General features: G+C 42.4%; 1 protein-coding gene across 1 annotated transcript in view; it reads right to left on the reverse strand.

Annotated features, from left to right (window-relative positions):
- Positions 1-5,691: 5,691 nt before the first annotated feature.
- LOC144252992 (transport and Golgi organization protein 1 homolog) overlaps positions 5,692-15,926 on the reverse strand; it is a 56,290-nt gene continuing 46,055 nt past the window's right edge. Inside the window, exons 18-28 of the mRNA XM_077794979.1 lie at positions 15,763-15,901; positions 11,469-11,570; positions 10,548-10,608; positions 10,397-10,432; positions 10,254-10,321; positions 10,034-10,134; positions 9,715-9,852; positions 8,659-8,735; positions 8,462-8,533; positions 6,933-7,083; positions 5,692-6,011 (exon numbers count right to left, since the gene is read on the reverse strand). Of these exons, the coding sequence (XP_077651105.1) occupies positions 5,692-6,011; positions 6,933-7,083; positions 8,462-8,533; positions 8,659-8,735; positions 9,715-9,852; positions 10,034-10,134; positions 10,254-10,321; positions 10,397-10,432; positions 10,548-10,608; positions 11,469-11,570; positions 15,763-15,901 (1,265 nt within the window). The remainder of the gene's footprint in view (positions 6,012-6,932; positions 7,084-8,461; positions 8,534-8,658; positions 8,736-9,714; positions 9,853-10,033; positions 10,135-10,253; positions 10,322-10,396; positions 10,433-10,547; positions 10,609-11,468; positions 11,571-15,762; positions 15,902-15,926) is intronic.

The raw sequence follows: 15,926 nt of genomic DNA on the forward strand, positions 1-15,926 counted from the left end.
CCTCTGCTCCACCAAGACCTCCACGCTGCAGGCTTGGCTGCCCAGGACCTAGGGCTTGCTTCCCTCTGTAGGGCAGATGGACAGACATCAGCACTGTCCTAGAGGACTTCCACATCTCTACTCAGCTGGGTCTCTCAAGTTGCAAACTGGCTGTCCAGGTGTACCTAGACGTGGGGCTCTGGCCTTGCACAAGGTGCCATCAAGCCCACCTGCCCCCACCCCATGCTATGTGGTTGGTACCTTGTCACATGACTTCCACGTGGGGACAGGTATGCCCTCCCTCCAGGGACATCCAGGTCCCAGCAATGTTGTGGCTCTCCTACCTGTGTTCTCCTTTTCCACAGAGGCTATTTGAAGAAAAGAGGACAGTGGCCAGAGGGTGGGGCCCAGGCTGCACGAGGCTATGGTGCCTTGGTTGGAAGCAGGCGGTAGGAGCAGCTGGAAGGCCCAGGGCACAGGAGGATGAGGTGGTGGCACCACAGGACAGCCGGGACCCAGGCTGAGCTGCGTCCTGGGAGAAGTCTCTGGTCCAAAGAGGGTGACTCATGTGCTCTGGGTTCCTTGCTTCTCTCAGCATTCACCAGGTGCCAGTCCCCACAGACCCTCATCCTGGACCTTAGCCTGCCTGGTGCCCAGGCAGCCGACCACACCGGCCAGATTGCATGGACACTTCCTCTTCAGTTTCCCTCCCTTTTGTTATAAGGCGACCACAGCTGGAGAAAGTATGTGGTGCAGAGCACGTGGCCCCACAGCTCCCCTCCGGGGCTGCTTACTGCGCGAGAGGACACACTTAGATGTGGCCTGAGATGTGGTTTCCACCAGGGAATAGCTAATATGACTGTCGGTGGAGTGCCTCACAGACGTCTGAATGGCAGCTGCCTCTCTGGACAGGGTCGGAAGACCCTCAGAGGGAAGAGCAAGTGGGGGAGGTCAGACTCCCGTGCAGCGCTGTGCTGCTCCGTGTGGAGGAGGCAGGTTTTGCAGCCCAGGGGCACGCGCACATGTGGCCGCAGTGCAACTCCTGGGGCAGGCGCGCAGCTGGGCAGTCGGGTGCCACACACAGGAGGCCCTGGGCCCCCCCAGCCCCACCCCCCAAAAAACAAACTGCTGGGGACTTTCAGATCTGGGTGGCGGGTTATAAGGGTTTATTTCCACCGTGTTCCTTCGTGTATGCTCAAAACCTTTATAATTACACAGTTAAAGCCGTGTGGGGCTGGGGACGTCGGTCAGCAGTGGGGCACTCACCTGGCATGTGGAAGGCCCTGGATTCCATGCCCGGCACCACACACACAAAATATTTTTGTATTAAGTAGAAACTATGATGCGAGTGTATAACTCCCTGTCCAGTTCCAGACAGAAAAGGACACCCTCATTTCTTTCCTTCCTATTTTTAACCGGGGCTCCTCTGCGTTGCCCAGGCCGGTCTTGAACTTGGTGCTCCCACCTCAGCCTCCCAAGTGGCTGGGCCCCAGTACTCTTCCCTCTCGCAGATGCCTCAGTGTGGAGGGTTCCAGGGCAGGCTGCCACCACCGCAGCAGCCTGAGCTCGTTGCCCTGGGAGCCCCAGCCTGGGTTCAGGAGGAGGTGGGGACCTGCCCAATGGTGGGAGGGTTGGCAGTGCTCCTTGGAGCCGCTGACTGAGTGGCTGCCTGGAGTAGCCCCAGGGACTGACCCCGTGTCCCGCTTGCCTCCCCAGGAGCTGGGATGGTGGTGGACTGGGAGCAAGAAACTGGCCTCCTCATGAGCTCAGGGGATGTGCGGATTGTCCGGATCTGGGACACCGACCGTGAAACGAAGGTGCAGGTAACCATGGTGGGCCCCACAAGCACCTCTGGTCCCTGTGCAGCCCCTTCCCCCAGGCTCTTCGCTCCCCCTGCACAGAACAGACCCCTTGCTCAAATAACCCAGACCCAGATCTCCAGAGCAAGCTCGGTCTGTGCCCGTCTCAGCCTTCCAGGGAAGCAGATGGGCAAGATGGCGCCTGCTGCTGGCGAGAACAGACTCCCAGCCTCGGAGCTGATCACCACCTTGGCTGCACATTAATCATGCACCTGACCCTGCGCTGCAGCATAATTAAGTCTAAGCTAATCCTGATCATTTTTAAATATTGTCTTATCTGGCAGATTAGGGAGTATCAGAAATCAGCGGGGTGAAATATTTTAAATTAGAAGATTAACTATTCGTGTGTTTTTCAAAGCTTTTTTTTTTTTTTTTTTGGAGAGTGAACCCAGGGCTTCTCAAGTGCTGAGCATGCGCTCTGCCACCAAGCCACAGCCCCACCGCTTAAAGCATCTTTTCTTTTTAGTTTTAATAAAGAAAGGGATCTGCACTGGTTTTGCCTAAGACACCTGTGAGAGGGCCATACAGGCCGCCTGCTAAAATCCAGCTGTGCCCACCGCTTTAGGAGCAGAGGCAAGACCACAGCTACCTCAGGGATGCACCTGAGGGCTCTAGCCCAGGACACCCTTCTCTAGAGTCCCTGGAGAGGCACAGGGCAGAGACCTCCCCACCCTCTCCTGTCCTCCCTACCGATGGAGAGACATTGGCTCCTTGGTGGCAAGAAGGCTGCTTGCTCCACATTGCTACAGAACTGAGCCAGGAAGGAGGAATGACAGGAGCTGGACATGAGGCTGGACCTCACCACTGTTAGGCACTGTGGTGACGCCCGGGAGAGCTGCAGCCTGAGGTCACCTCCTCTCACAATTACTGTGCTCGGAGATCCCATGATGGCACCAAACAACTTTCATTGTGCTCCTGCTGGGGAGCTTGACAGGTGCCCACTCCTCAAGGGCAAAGCATGGAGACCCTAATGCTCAGATCCGTCTCCCTGTGGAGTGTAAGGGCCTCCAGAGCCAGAGTGTCCCTGGCCACCCACCTCCTCCCCCACTCTCAGCTGCCTTCGCCCAGAGCTGTGGTCCTGGTGCCTTCCTATGTATTTTGTTGCCTCAAGGTGCAGGGAGAAGTGGGGGGGCTCTTGCAAAGGCCTGCCCCTCACACAGAGTCCACATGTGCAGATTTCCCGCAGCGTCCCCACTGGGGTTGGAAAGCACGCGTCCCTCCCTGCCCCCACAGGCCCATCTGCTGCCTGCAGCTCCCCCTGCTGGCGTTCACCAGTCCTCCTGCTGTGTGCAGCCACCAGGGGAAGCAGGGTCCACGCTTCCGCTCTTCCCTCGACTGATCAGGAGTCCTCAGGGGTAGCTAATAGGAGTTCTCCTTGCCAAAGTGTACTTTGTCTCTCTTCAGGAAAGAGGGAGATGGTGTTGGGAAGTTTAATTGGCCAATAGCCAGGTGGCCCTGGGTGCCTCCAGGATGCTGCCGGAGCTCGGCCTGCCCTGGCCAGTGCGCAGGTGCAGGGCAGGTGTTCAGGCAGATCTGGCTGCACCGAGTCCCATGTGCCCCTGCCCTTCCCTCCCATCTGAGCTCCTCAGCCTGCGATGGCCTCTGGCAGGTGGAGGCAAAGGCCGAAGTCCCCAGGGAGGGAGGTGAGGCCCATGTGGGCTTGGGGTAGCGGTGCCCCATCTCAGCCCTCTCTGTCTGGGCCAGGACATCCCCACGGGCGCCGACAGCTGCGTGACTGTTCCATTCGTGTCTACGACAGGAGGATGGCGCTCAGCGAATGGTAACTCACCCCCACCCCTGTTTTTTCGGCCCCTGCCCCTCCACACAGCAGCAGTCACCTCACTGCCCACCGAGGAGTCCCAGCTGCTCAGTGGGACATGATGCTTTCCCCAGGAGCCCACAGCAGGTTTCCAGCCAGGCATGTTCCACGCAGGCCAGTCCCCGTGGCCGTGGAAGTGGGTGGACGGCCTTGGGCATGCTGGAGGTTGTTCCTGGAGAGAACGGCAGTGGGGGGGTTCTGGAAAGGCCCCACCATCTCAGCCTCCATCTCACATGGGTTGTGGGCCGGGCGTCCCCGTGGTCCTGTTCCTGGTGTCTCTTGTACACCCACTGCTTTCTGGGAAGTAGGCTTGGTGCCAACAGGACAGTCCAGGAGTCACAGCAGTGGCCACCAGAGATGAAATATCCTCATGGCCAGGACAGTGGGACAGGATTGAGATGGGTGTTGACTCAGGCACCCAGGAGACACCAGCTCCTGGGGACAGGGGGAAGCCAGGGCACCACAGGCTCTCATGTTCCCTGGTGGGAGGTCCCTGCCAGAACGGGCAACCTGTCCCCAGAGGCACCACTGTAGGCAGCTGGTAGACTGCTCCCAGGGGTGCAGGTCAACAGCAGGAGTCCACTGGAGCCAGCTGAATCTTGCACTTCAGAGTGGATCTCATGGGACATCCATTGTCTCCAGACCTTTAGTTAAGCCATCTTTGTCCCCTCAAAAACACCCATCTGGGCAGGCAGGCATTGAACTTGGGAGTTGGCTCCACAGAGGGCCAGAGGATCCCAGGAAGCCCCCAGCCCCAGGCAGGGTCCCCCTCAGTACTCACCCAGCAAAAGGCAGCCTTGCTCCCATCAGGCCTGGTGATTGGGAGAGAAGTCAGCGCCTGTCTTCACCTCCCCCAATTCCCCGGGCATTGGCTGTGTCAGGCAGCTTCTGTGCCGACCTCGCCCTCAGAATACACCTAAGCTGGGTTCGTGGTGGTCCCTCCTCGCCCCAAGCCCAGCACCCTCTGCCCCTCAGCTGGGAGTGGGGACACAGGCTCTGGCCCTCCAGGTGTTGGCCCTACCAGTTCTGCCCTACCCAGTCCCCCAGCACCCTCCCTCCTCTCTCCCTTCCCTGCACCCGCCTCACAGCAGTGTCCCTTCCTGGCCTTACCCTGCAGCCCCTCCCGCCAGGCCCCTCGGCCCTCCCCAGGTATTTGAGAATGTTGCTATTTACATCTTGCATGGGGTCAGTCTCCCCCCAAGATGGGCAGTGGCTCCCAGGTGTAAGGATGGCTCAGAGAGCTCTCTAGACTGTGGCAGGAGGCAGCAGGAGAGCAGAGGCGTGCTACCACTTCCCAAGCTGCAGGGCAGCAGTGGGCAGCCCACAGGCCCTAGCCGCTGGTCCCCAAGCTCCAGCAGGCAGGGACACAGGGGTCTTGGAAAGCTGGGCTGAGTGGAGAACCCCAAGCAGGCCTGACCCTGCTGCTTCTGAGGCCTAGGGGTGGATTCTGAGAGTGAGTTGACATGCTTCCCCAATGGCACAAAGTCTCATGACGATCCAATGAATCAACAGACACTTGGGAAATATTAATAAACATTTTTTATGAACTATTACAACAAAGAACTTCAGCAAGAAGGAAAATGAAGTTTATGATCTTTGAGTAAACATTTTTAGCGTAACAGTCTCTGCGACCAGATATTGAAAGAGAAAAAAATCAAGCTTATAAAACACCATTTCTCTGTTATCAACTGGAATACACTAAAAATAGGATAATGGAAATACATGTTCTTAAAGCATTTCCACAGGAAATGTCCATAATTATGACATTCTAAATCATTTAGCAATTGTATATGCTACATTAACTAAAACAAAGGTATTCCTTATTGCACATTTTAAAATTGGAAGGATACTCTAGCTTAAGTGGGGGATATTTAGGGGGAAAATATTTTGGCTCAAAATGTATACTGCACCAAGGCAGCTTCATTCTAAAAACATAAACCATTTAAAATAAACTTTTATATTTTGAAGCCAATAATCCTTTAACTTGATGAATAGTTTATAGTCCATTTTCTGACTAAGTGTCAGAGGTTAACTTTATGGGCCCTGTTTTAAGGCCTGTGAACAGCCCTCACTAATCTGAGAATTAGGTGTATGTGGAGGTTCATCTTTAAAGCCTGAAGGCATTAAGTCTTTTGCAGCAGGTGGTGGCCCATAGTCTTGGGGACCATGAGTTGGAAGTGGTAATGGGGCACCAGGAATGAAGTACTCTCTTGGGCCAAATGAGCCTAAAGGTCTAAATGGTGCTGGTGCGGGTCCTGGAAAAAAATCACGAGGGTCAAAAGGCAAATCCCATTTTCCAGGTGGAACACATGGTGCATATTCTCTGAAGCCTATTGGTGGACGCATACCAGGACCTGGAAAATAAAAAGGAAGTCTGGTGAACATCCTGACTTGCCAGATAAGGCAAACTGAGATGGAACAAGTTTAGTTATAGCCTTTGACCAACCAGCCATGAAGCAACATATTAAGGATTTAAACATGGCTCTACCTAGCTCCAGGCTTGTCTTTTTTCTTTCCCTACTATATAATTGCAGAATTATTTCTATCTCACAAGAGCTCCATTTATATTTGGAAGTACTATATTACCATGACAAGATGATAGATTATGAAATAAGAACTTTACTACATCAAAGAAATTTTGATAAAAGGAAATTCCACTATTTATTACTGTATCCATTAAAAATTCATGAAGTATTTCAGCATGGACTTTACACATGCCATCAGAATCAAGGTGCATGCCCTCCTGGAAAAGGCCTTCCACAGCCACCTAATTAAATCAGCAATATTTATTAGGTCACTGTTAAATCCTCCTCTTTAACACTTCCCTCTGACTTTTCTCAAGATAAGGAGGGTTTGACTTTTCTATATTCTATAACCTACTGCTTATGCTTCCATTATGGGCGATTACAAACTTTATGTTATAGAATTTTCATATCTGTGACAAAATTTTAAGTTATGGCATGTGTCTCATCCACCTTTCCATCTATTGCAGTGCATATCAACAGAGTTTCAACAAACATCTGCAGAAGTAATATTTCTGGCTTTTCTGTATATAGCCCCTTATCCTTGTCTATGAGAGATAGCTATTGCCTATCTCAGTATAAGATTATGTAGTGTTCCATATGTCCCAGAAAACTGGAGGAAAAGTTAAAATGTACTCAGCTTTATCCTTTCATTGTAAAGACCTGAGATAGCAACCAACTGTTTTAGCAAGCAATAGAAATGAAAGATGAATGTGATTTATAAGTCAATCACTACTGTTCAGATCATCATACCAAATGGTGGAGGAATTGGCCGAGGCCCAAAAGGCCCACCGAGCTGAAGTGGTGGTCCATACCGAATGGGAGGTGGTGGAGGCCGTCCCATCAGGGGTCCCATGAAGGGTACCCCTGAGAAAGGAGGGGGCCCTTTCATAGCCATATGAACCTGCAATTTAAGATTTGAAAGCAGTTAAAAGTTTTAAAATTCCTATGTATTAAGACAAAGTATCAACACCGATAAAAGCTAAAACCCAAAACAGGCACCTGTCCAGAGAACACCATCAGTGCAACAAAACTACCCACCCCTCCTGTGTATTCCCACCGACAGCTTACAGAAGTTGGAAGGATGCCACAAGAGGGAGCAGTTTGTTACTGATTATATCTGCACAGGAAAGGGAAAGGCAAGAGGACTGGCAGAGGTTATTAACAGAGGTGATTTCTGACAAGTATGTCATGCTGTATTCACTACAATCTATTTCAAAGGGAGTCCCCCCTCCCCATCACTTCCCTTTCACCACAATATTACTTCCATATTAAGAATGAACAGAATAAAATGAAAAATCCATTCTCAACCCATGTAATAATAGCTACTATTCAGAGTATCTTCAGTCAGTCTTTCATATATTATTCAACCTCTGAGATCTTTAAGTAGACTGTCTTATTTTAAATAAGAGGGAACAAAAGCAAATGGAATATCATAATTTGTTGAAGGCCACACTGCATATTAAAGGAACTCAATCCCAGGTTTGCCTCCAAGCCATGCTTTTCCCACCTCTACTCCTCTCTAACAATGGGTCTTTGCTCTCTTTTAAATCTTCTACTACAAAGGGGTTTGGGGTCTTATCTAAGGTGCCCTTAGATTTCTCTAGAGATGTATATTCCTGGAATATATATACACTGGAACTTGAGAAGTATTTTCCATCACAGTGCTATATACTGTACACCATTTGAGATATTGATTTATCATTTCCTATGAGTAGTGGGTTTGAAACTAAACAATTAAAAATTTATTTTATTATAGAGCTGCAGAAGACCTACCGGATATAATAGCAACACAGTTACAAGAGAATACACTTATGTGAACAAATGAGACCATTTCTTGGGACTGGCTCAAGAGGTCATTTCAGATGATCATTGTTTCACTGAAACAGTATTTCACTTTCAGAAAATCTGATACCAATCTAATTCAAATCACTCAAAATAGGGTTTGCACAAATGAAGGAATTCTTAAATAACATTCTTCCAAACAAAAATAAAAATGATGAATTATATAATTTATAATGAATTTACTTTGCCTTTACTTTTACTTTATATGTGTTGAATGTTCAACACAAAACACCATATAAAGTTAGAGTGATAACTTTTCACATTCTATAGTTCATTATAGTTGTACACACTTAAGCAACATTCCCAAGTTAATGAGAAAAGTAAGCTCAATATTGCATGCAGTTTAAAGCAAACAAGATCAGTGTCATGCTCTGAATATCCTTCCCAGAAATGCACAGAATAAAACCCAATTCAGTTCTCAACCTCTAAGTACTTACTCCAACTGGATGCTCAGTCAAAGAAGTAATTGTGGAGACTGAGGGGGTCTCAGGTTCTTGGGGAACAGTTTGCTTTTTAAGAAACAAATGGGATAGTACAAATAGAACACAAAGAAGGATAAAGCAAAGAGCAAGTACTGTAGGAAAGCTACATGTTCCTGCATGACCACATGATTCACAGTAACTACAGAACTTACCTCACCCTCATTCGTCACCTTAGCTGGAGAAGAACTTCTGGAACTGCTATTCATGTGAGCTGGACCACATCCTGGGTCTGTTAGAGATCAAAGAATGGATTCAGACTTAATTCTAACATGAAAAGAATAAAAATCATCCATCCACAATTACAGATTCTTTGAAGTTACTTGGTCCCTTTACCAGAGGCAACGGGTTTCCCAGATGCCTCAGAAGACCAGTACGAGGTAAAGGTCCATCCATTGACCCTTGGGAAAGAAAGACCAGAGCCCTTGTATGTATTTTTCAGAAGAAATAAATCACTGGTGGACAGGTCAGGTCAGGATTCAACAATAACTAGAAAGCAACATGAAAAATGGGTTTCCCAGGGGTTGGGGTCATAGCTCAGTTGTAGAGTGTTTGCCTAGCATGTGTGAGGCACTGGGTTTGATTCTCAGCACACATTTAAAAAATAAATAAAGATATCATGTCCATCTACAATTAAAAATATTTTTTTAAAAAAATGGGTTGCCCAATATGTAAATCACAATTTATGAAGAGACTTAAGTAAAATAAAGAACTGCCTTGGGTTGATAGAACAGCAGATTAATAAGTACTGGTCCTAAACTTTAAGCTATAGACTTGAAGTATGTGTAGGCTGGCTTTTCTTTAGTCTGTATAACCTGACTTCCAATCTTACCAAGACTACAGTCCTATTTAGAATTGGAAATAAGACTCAGTATTTCATGTTGGAAATATGTATGCTACATAAAGTTTAAGGCTACTTTTATAATATTTGGGAAAGGAACACCATAGAGATTTAATTTAAAGATAAAGGTTTACACTTCACAGTGTAAAATTTAAAAGAAAAAAACAATACAGGGACCTCCAGGAAAAAAAAAAAATTGTTTTCTATTCTAGAACAGATTTTACAGAAAACATTCACTAAGATAAAGTAAGAAATTATCTTCTATATATTGTACAGGCCCGAATTCTATGTTTTCATTAGAATATTCAAAAGGGAAAAAAAAACCAAAACCTTGAAGTAGTTTACTATAAAGCAACATGTGAATGCTCACCAAATCCGTTTCTAGGCATAGCTTTTTGATTAAGAGTAGCAGAAGGAGGTCTCTCAGCTGGCTCTGCTGTCAGTGGAGGGGAACATTCTCCACCACTCATGGGGGATGGACCAAAAGAGCCATTATGGCTCAGTGGACCTAAAGACAACAATGCCATGTTACTACTTTAAGGCAGCCTTCTCGCTGACACCAACCCTCACCTCCCGCTTTAGCAAATCATTCAGATTATTTCATAACCATTACACACAGAAGTAAAAAGTAATTTACATACATTCTGCACCAAGAAATAAAATAGCTCCTTTTACAAAGTGCCCCCTACCTCTCCGAGGAGGATTTTGTAAATTTGGTCTTCCCGGCATAGGTTTTACAATCACGGGTTCATCTTGCCACACTGCCATCTTTTGGGTCATTTCCAATAGACTTGAATATTGAGAAAGAATGGGCTGAATTATGAAACTGCAATCTATTCCTTCATAGATAATATCTAGCATAACCTTAAAACACTATAAAACATATAGTAAGATATCAAAATCACATACTTCTGTCTCAAATTAGCAGCTTCCCTTTTCTCTTCAGCTACAGCTCTTTCTGCAGAACGAGCTTTGAGCTATTAAAGAGAAAATATTCAAATTCAGTTGCGGTAGGCTATGCACAAAATAAAGAAAAGGGGGAAAAATCTTACCCAATTATCATGAGCTTTCTTCTCATGCATAGCAATCTGAAAAAGACAACATATTAAAAAATATGTTTTTAGGGACTCATTATAATAGCCTATAATTGTCTGTATTAGATATCAAAGAATTCTGCAACTACAGGACTGTATTAATTACTACCTGGTTTTTAAATGAGCGCTCCGCTTTCTGTAATTCTTCTTCCATCTCTTCAATTCTCCGCCTAAGAATTACAACAATTGAATAACATTTGAAACATTCTGACCATTTTCCCTTTATTCCATCAGCTATACTTTTAAAGACTTTATCATACATAAGAAAAACATTTCTATAGTTATATGAATCCAGTGTGATCAAAACTAATACTACAGGCAAGGTGCAATGCCACATGCCAGTAATCCCAATGATTGGGAAGCTGAGGCAGGAGGATCATAAGTTCGAGGTCAGTCTCAGCAATTAAGTGGGAACCTATGCAACTGAGACCCTGTCTCAAAGTTAAAAAAAAGGTCTAAGGATGTAGCTTAGTAGTAAAGCATCAAAAATAAATAAATAAATAAATAAATAAATAGATAGATAAAATAAGAACCTAATACTAATAACTTCTTTATCATTTAATTGCTAGAGATTCTGAATGATAACTTACAATTTCCTTAACTGTTCATCAGTGTGTTCTCAAGTAATTCTGTTAGAAATATCTTCCTCCTTAAAACTTTTTTTCAAATTATATCCATAGAAGATTTCCAAGGTCTATCAAATGCCACACTTTTGTGGGTCTTGATAAATCACACAGCAAACTGATTTCTTAAAGAATTACTACAACATACAAACCCCCCAGAACTGTTTGCATTGACCAAGTTCCCTATGGTCTTGCCCATTAGGTATAAGTAAATTTTTGTTAACATTTTTCATTTGTTAAGTTGAAATTTATTTTTTTCTCCTGTGTGAATTGAATTTATTCATATCCTCTCGTTATTTATACTTACATGCTATTTTCTTCTATCTACATAATGTAAAAAAAGATTAAAAAGAAAGCTAACACTAGTTCATTAGACATTGACACCCTCCTTTAGAAACTGAACTCACTTGTAATTTTTAACTTCCTGTACAGAGGAAACCACCTTTTCATCTGCAGCTGACAGCCGCTGCTCTTTTTCTAGTCTCTCATATTCTTCTTGGCTTAGTTTCCTAAAATAAAGCCAGTTATCAAATCAAAAGTTTCTCTTTGTGAATATCACTTCCCACAATTCTATAAAACGCTTAGGCACATAAAATAGAAATTCAAACCTGCAATTTCGTAAATCAAACTCTGGCAAATCACTTACATTTTCTAACTTCTCCTCTTAATTCTCTACTTACCAGTAAATAAAATAAATGTGAAAACAACATGTGCCCCAAGGGCAAGTCTCCTGTGTGTACGATAATAAAAACTCACTTTACTTCAATTTGGAAGATCAGGACTGATCAACCTAACATAAAAATCTTCTAGAATATGTCTTTTAGCTATGCAATTAACCACAGAACATTTTTAACACTTTAGATATGTATTTCAAAAGAATTGTAATTAAGCAAAAAGACCAATCTGAGTTTTGATAATGTCTGTCAACCAGAAAAAGAAGCCAAACTGACCCACAATCAGAGTATTATCTACTGACAAGTTTTAACTCTGATCATGAAACTCAAGATGTTCATCTACTGAGACAAAGGTAGACACATTTAATGATTTAAAAAATACTATTTTCTGCTATCCTTGTACTATCCTCTTTAGCCATAGTTCCAATTCAAAAGATAATTAACTTGAAACTTAATTTTCCATAAATCAGAAGAACTATAGTAAAAAAGGATTATTGATACCAAATAGAAAAAGGGGATTATATATTCTTATATAGCTTCTCATTTAATTCTTCAGCAAGTATTTTATGAGTGGCTATAATATACTAGTTACCTTGTAAGATGCTAAAGAATAAAAGAGTTCACTGTTTCAGGTATAAATGATGCCTAAAGGAATATAATAATTTTCCCCACTGGCTTAAGAAGGAATATGGAGAAAACTAAATCTTGAAGGACAGAGAGAATTTTGTTTCCAATTATCAAAGAGTTAGTCTGAGGAGCACTAAGAACAATCAAAACATCTTTATAAGAATATAAAATTGTGTTTGAAGGGATCCAAGCTAAAAAGGCAGTGGAGATATATGGATGTGGCCAAGATCCATTAGAAAAAGGAATCTCAGAATTACAAGTAAGGCTGGCACTTTAAGGTACTTTTCTCCTAGGTTTACCCACATATTGAAGATAACACAAAGATATAATGAGTCTGAACTAAGCCTTCATCCAATTCTTGGGCTTAGAGGAAAAAACAAGTGTTTGGGGCTACAAATAAAGGGACCCTTAATAAAAGCCCTAGCCTTTGAGTTTGGATTAGAAAATACTGCACACTTAAGTGATGAACAGGCAAAAAATCCAAAAGGAATAATACTGAAACATTGAAAAGACAAGTCATTTTTGAATTATCTTAATTGCTGACTAAGTTTAAAGTGACAATCTTACTCAAGTAACCTCAACACTTTTCTATAAGAAGATAACTTCATCTTAGTCCTCAAATTTCATCTATAATTATCACAACAATGTTAGCCAATCAAAACTGAACAGGCACTCCATAAGACAAAATTCTGTGAGAAAAAATACCACAGAAAAGGAAACCACCTAACGGGGTTATCTGCACATGTTTTAAAATCACTGTGCTTTATACAGTCAAAAAAGTAAAGTCAAGATTATGAATTTCAGGGCTGGGAATATAGCTTAGTAGGTAGAGTGCTGCCTTGCATGCACAAGGCTCTGAGTTCAAACCCCACCACCACAAAAGAGGAAAAAAAAAGATTATGAATTTTGTCAAAGGATTAGAAACTATAAAACCAAGAAAAGGTTGGGTGTGGTGACCTACCTACAGTAGAAGATACTCAAGAGGCAGAGGCAGAATGATGAGATTAAAGATAGCTTGGAAAGCAGTAAGACACTAGTCCCTTATGAGAAAGAGCAAGGAGTCTGTGGAGGTAGCTCAATAGTAGAGCACATGGCTCAATGTCCTGGGTTTGAGCTGTAGTACTGAAATAGGACTGGGGTTGTGGCTCAGTGGTGAAGCATGTGCCCCACATGTGTGGGGCACTGGGATCAGTCCTCAACACCACATAAAATACATAAAATATTGTGTTGGGCTGGGGATGTGGCTCAAGCGGTAGCGCGCTCGCCTGGCATGCGTGCGGACCCGGGTTCAATCCTCAGTACCACATACAAACAAAGATGTTGTGTCCGCCAAAAACTAAAAAATAAATATTAAAATTCTCTCTTTCTCTCTTAAAAAAATCCTATAAAAATAAAATAAAATATTATGTCCCTCTACAACTAAAATAATATTTTAAACCCTGAACTTTTTAAAATCCTAAACTCAATGAATGATTTTAGCAGCAGATTTGGGAAGTAAAATAAATCCTAGCGCTTTTAAGATAGGTCAGAAGAAAATATCCAGAAGAAGTAAATCCAGAATGTAGGAGGCAGGGGAAATCAAATTCTAATATGCATTATTATAATCAGAAGAGAGAATGAGGTAAAATCAACATTTAGAAAAAGACTCGAAAATTCAAGAAATGTTTAATGGTCCCAAGCAACATAACTGCAAGAGGAAAAGTGGGTGGGGTGGGGAAAACTACACCTAGGCACTTCCCAATACAACTGTTAAAAAAACAGAGAAATGACTACAGGAACTAGGGGAGGGATAAGACCAAACAACAATGATAATGGATTCCTTAAAGAAAAAATTTAAAACAGATGGTAATTAATTGGATATTTTTAAATTGCTAAAACTAAGTAACAGTCAAAATTCAGTAGCCAAAAGAAAGATGCTTTAAAAATGGAAACTGGTTTTAACTCTAATCATGAAGTTCATGTCAACCTAATACAGATTATAAAGGTAGCGATATTTAGTGGATAAAATACTATTCTCTATTTATCCTTGTACTACTTTGATACAATAATCAAATCTATCATTAAAGGACAATGTTCAAATAGAATGAAAATAATTTCAAATAAGAAACCAACAGTGTAGAATGCAGAACTACAGAAACTTTAAATATGTGTATAAATTGAATGAATGTCTTGTGGAGTTCACAGTATATGAAGTACTAACATACAATGCCACAACAGTTATCAGATTCAGGAGCTACTTAAAGCCCATAAAAAAAAATAATAAACCTATTAATCTATGTCAGGTTTTTATTAAATCCAGAATATATACCATGGCCTTTAAATTATGAGAAGATGAATAAAATTATAATTATAATTATATAATTATAATTCCATTATAATTTAGGATTACATCAAGCTTATACAGGGGATGAGGAAAATAATTAAAAATATTTAAACTATTAAAAAGATACAAGGAAGAAAAAAAAGAACAGGTCATCAAATAGAAAGCAAATTCTTCATAAACCACAGGCACATATTGACATGGACAGACTTATATTTTAGAAAGTCCACTCAAGTGGCTATAGAGAAAATTAATAAGAATATATTATATAAAAGAATATATATATATATAATACATTATATATATTATATATTATATATATTATATAAAAGAATATATATATATAAATGCTAAAGAGTAAAATCAGGTGCAAATAAATAAAATCTGACACAAAAAACCTATTTTTAGAGAATTCAAGTATTTTTGTGGATTAAAAACTTCAAATGAACTTTCAAAAAATAACTAGCTCCACACTGAGAAGATTAATATATAAATATATACTACAAACAAGTACTTCTGTAATCATAACTCCTAAGGTCCTTGCCACAGTTCAATTTTTAGTGTGAACATCTGAGATATTCAAGTCCAAAACTTGTACCATCAATAAGTAAATATTATTCCTTTTTGAAGTTTTTATTCTACTAAAACATGTCATTCCAAATCACTCAGTATTTTTAAAGGTCCAGAGTTAGAGATACAAGTTCAAAACATTAGAATTACATAACTGATCACAATGAAAGGTAATTAAAATAAATAGTGGGATCATAGAAAGGGTCTAGATCTTTGAGAGGCATTTCCACATCAGTGACTGTTAATACCAGTTTACCACTTCCTGCCTTCATATGAATTTGACAATTGATTACGATGTCCTCACAGCCTTAGTTTATGGTTCCAACTACCTCAGGACTCTTAAGACTGACGATGGAAAGAAAAATGCAACTTATAGGAAACAAAACACAAAGGAAAAAAGACAAATCTCTACTTATTACAACTAGAAGAAATTGTAAATAATCTTAAGAAAAGATAAAATTATCTGTTAGTTCACACAGTGATAACAATAACAAACAATGAAAATCTTACTTTTGTAATGCCACCTCATTTTGCTGGTAGAGTTCATTTAAAATCTCCACTTTCTGCCTAAGAGTTTTGCATTCCTCTTCCAGTCCAACTTTAGAAGACCGTAGTGAATTGCAGTCACTTTCTAATTTCTTTATTTGGTCTGTAAAGGATAAAACAGCTTATCT

The sequence above is a fragment of the Urocitellus parryii genome, unplaced genomic scaffold, assembly GCF_045843805.1.
Source record: "Urocitellus parryii isolate mUroPar1 unplaced genomic scaffold, mUroPar1.hap1 Scaffold_83, whole genome shotgun sequence".
In the NCBI taxonomy this organism is placed as follows: Eukaryota; Metazoa; Chordata; class Mammalia; order Rodentia; family Sciuridae; genus Urocitellus; species Urocitellus parryii.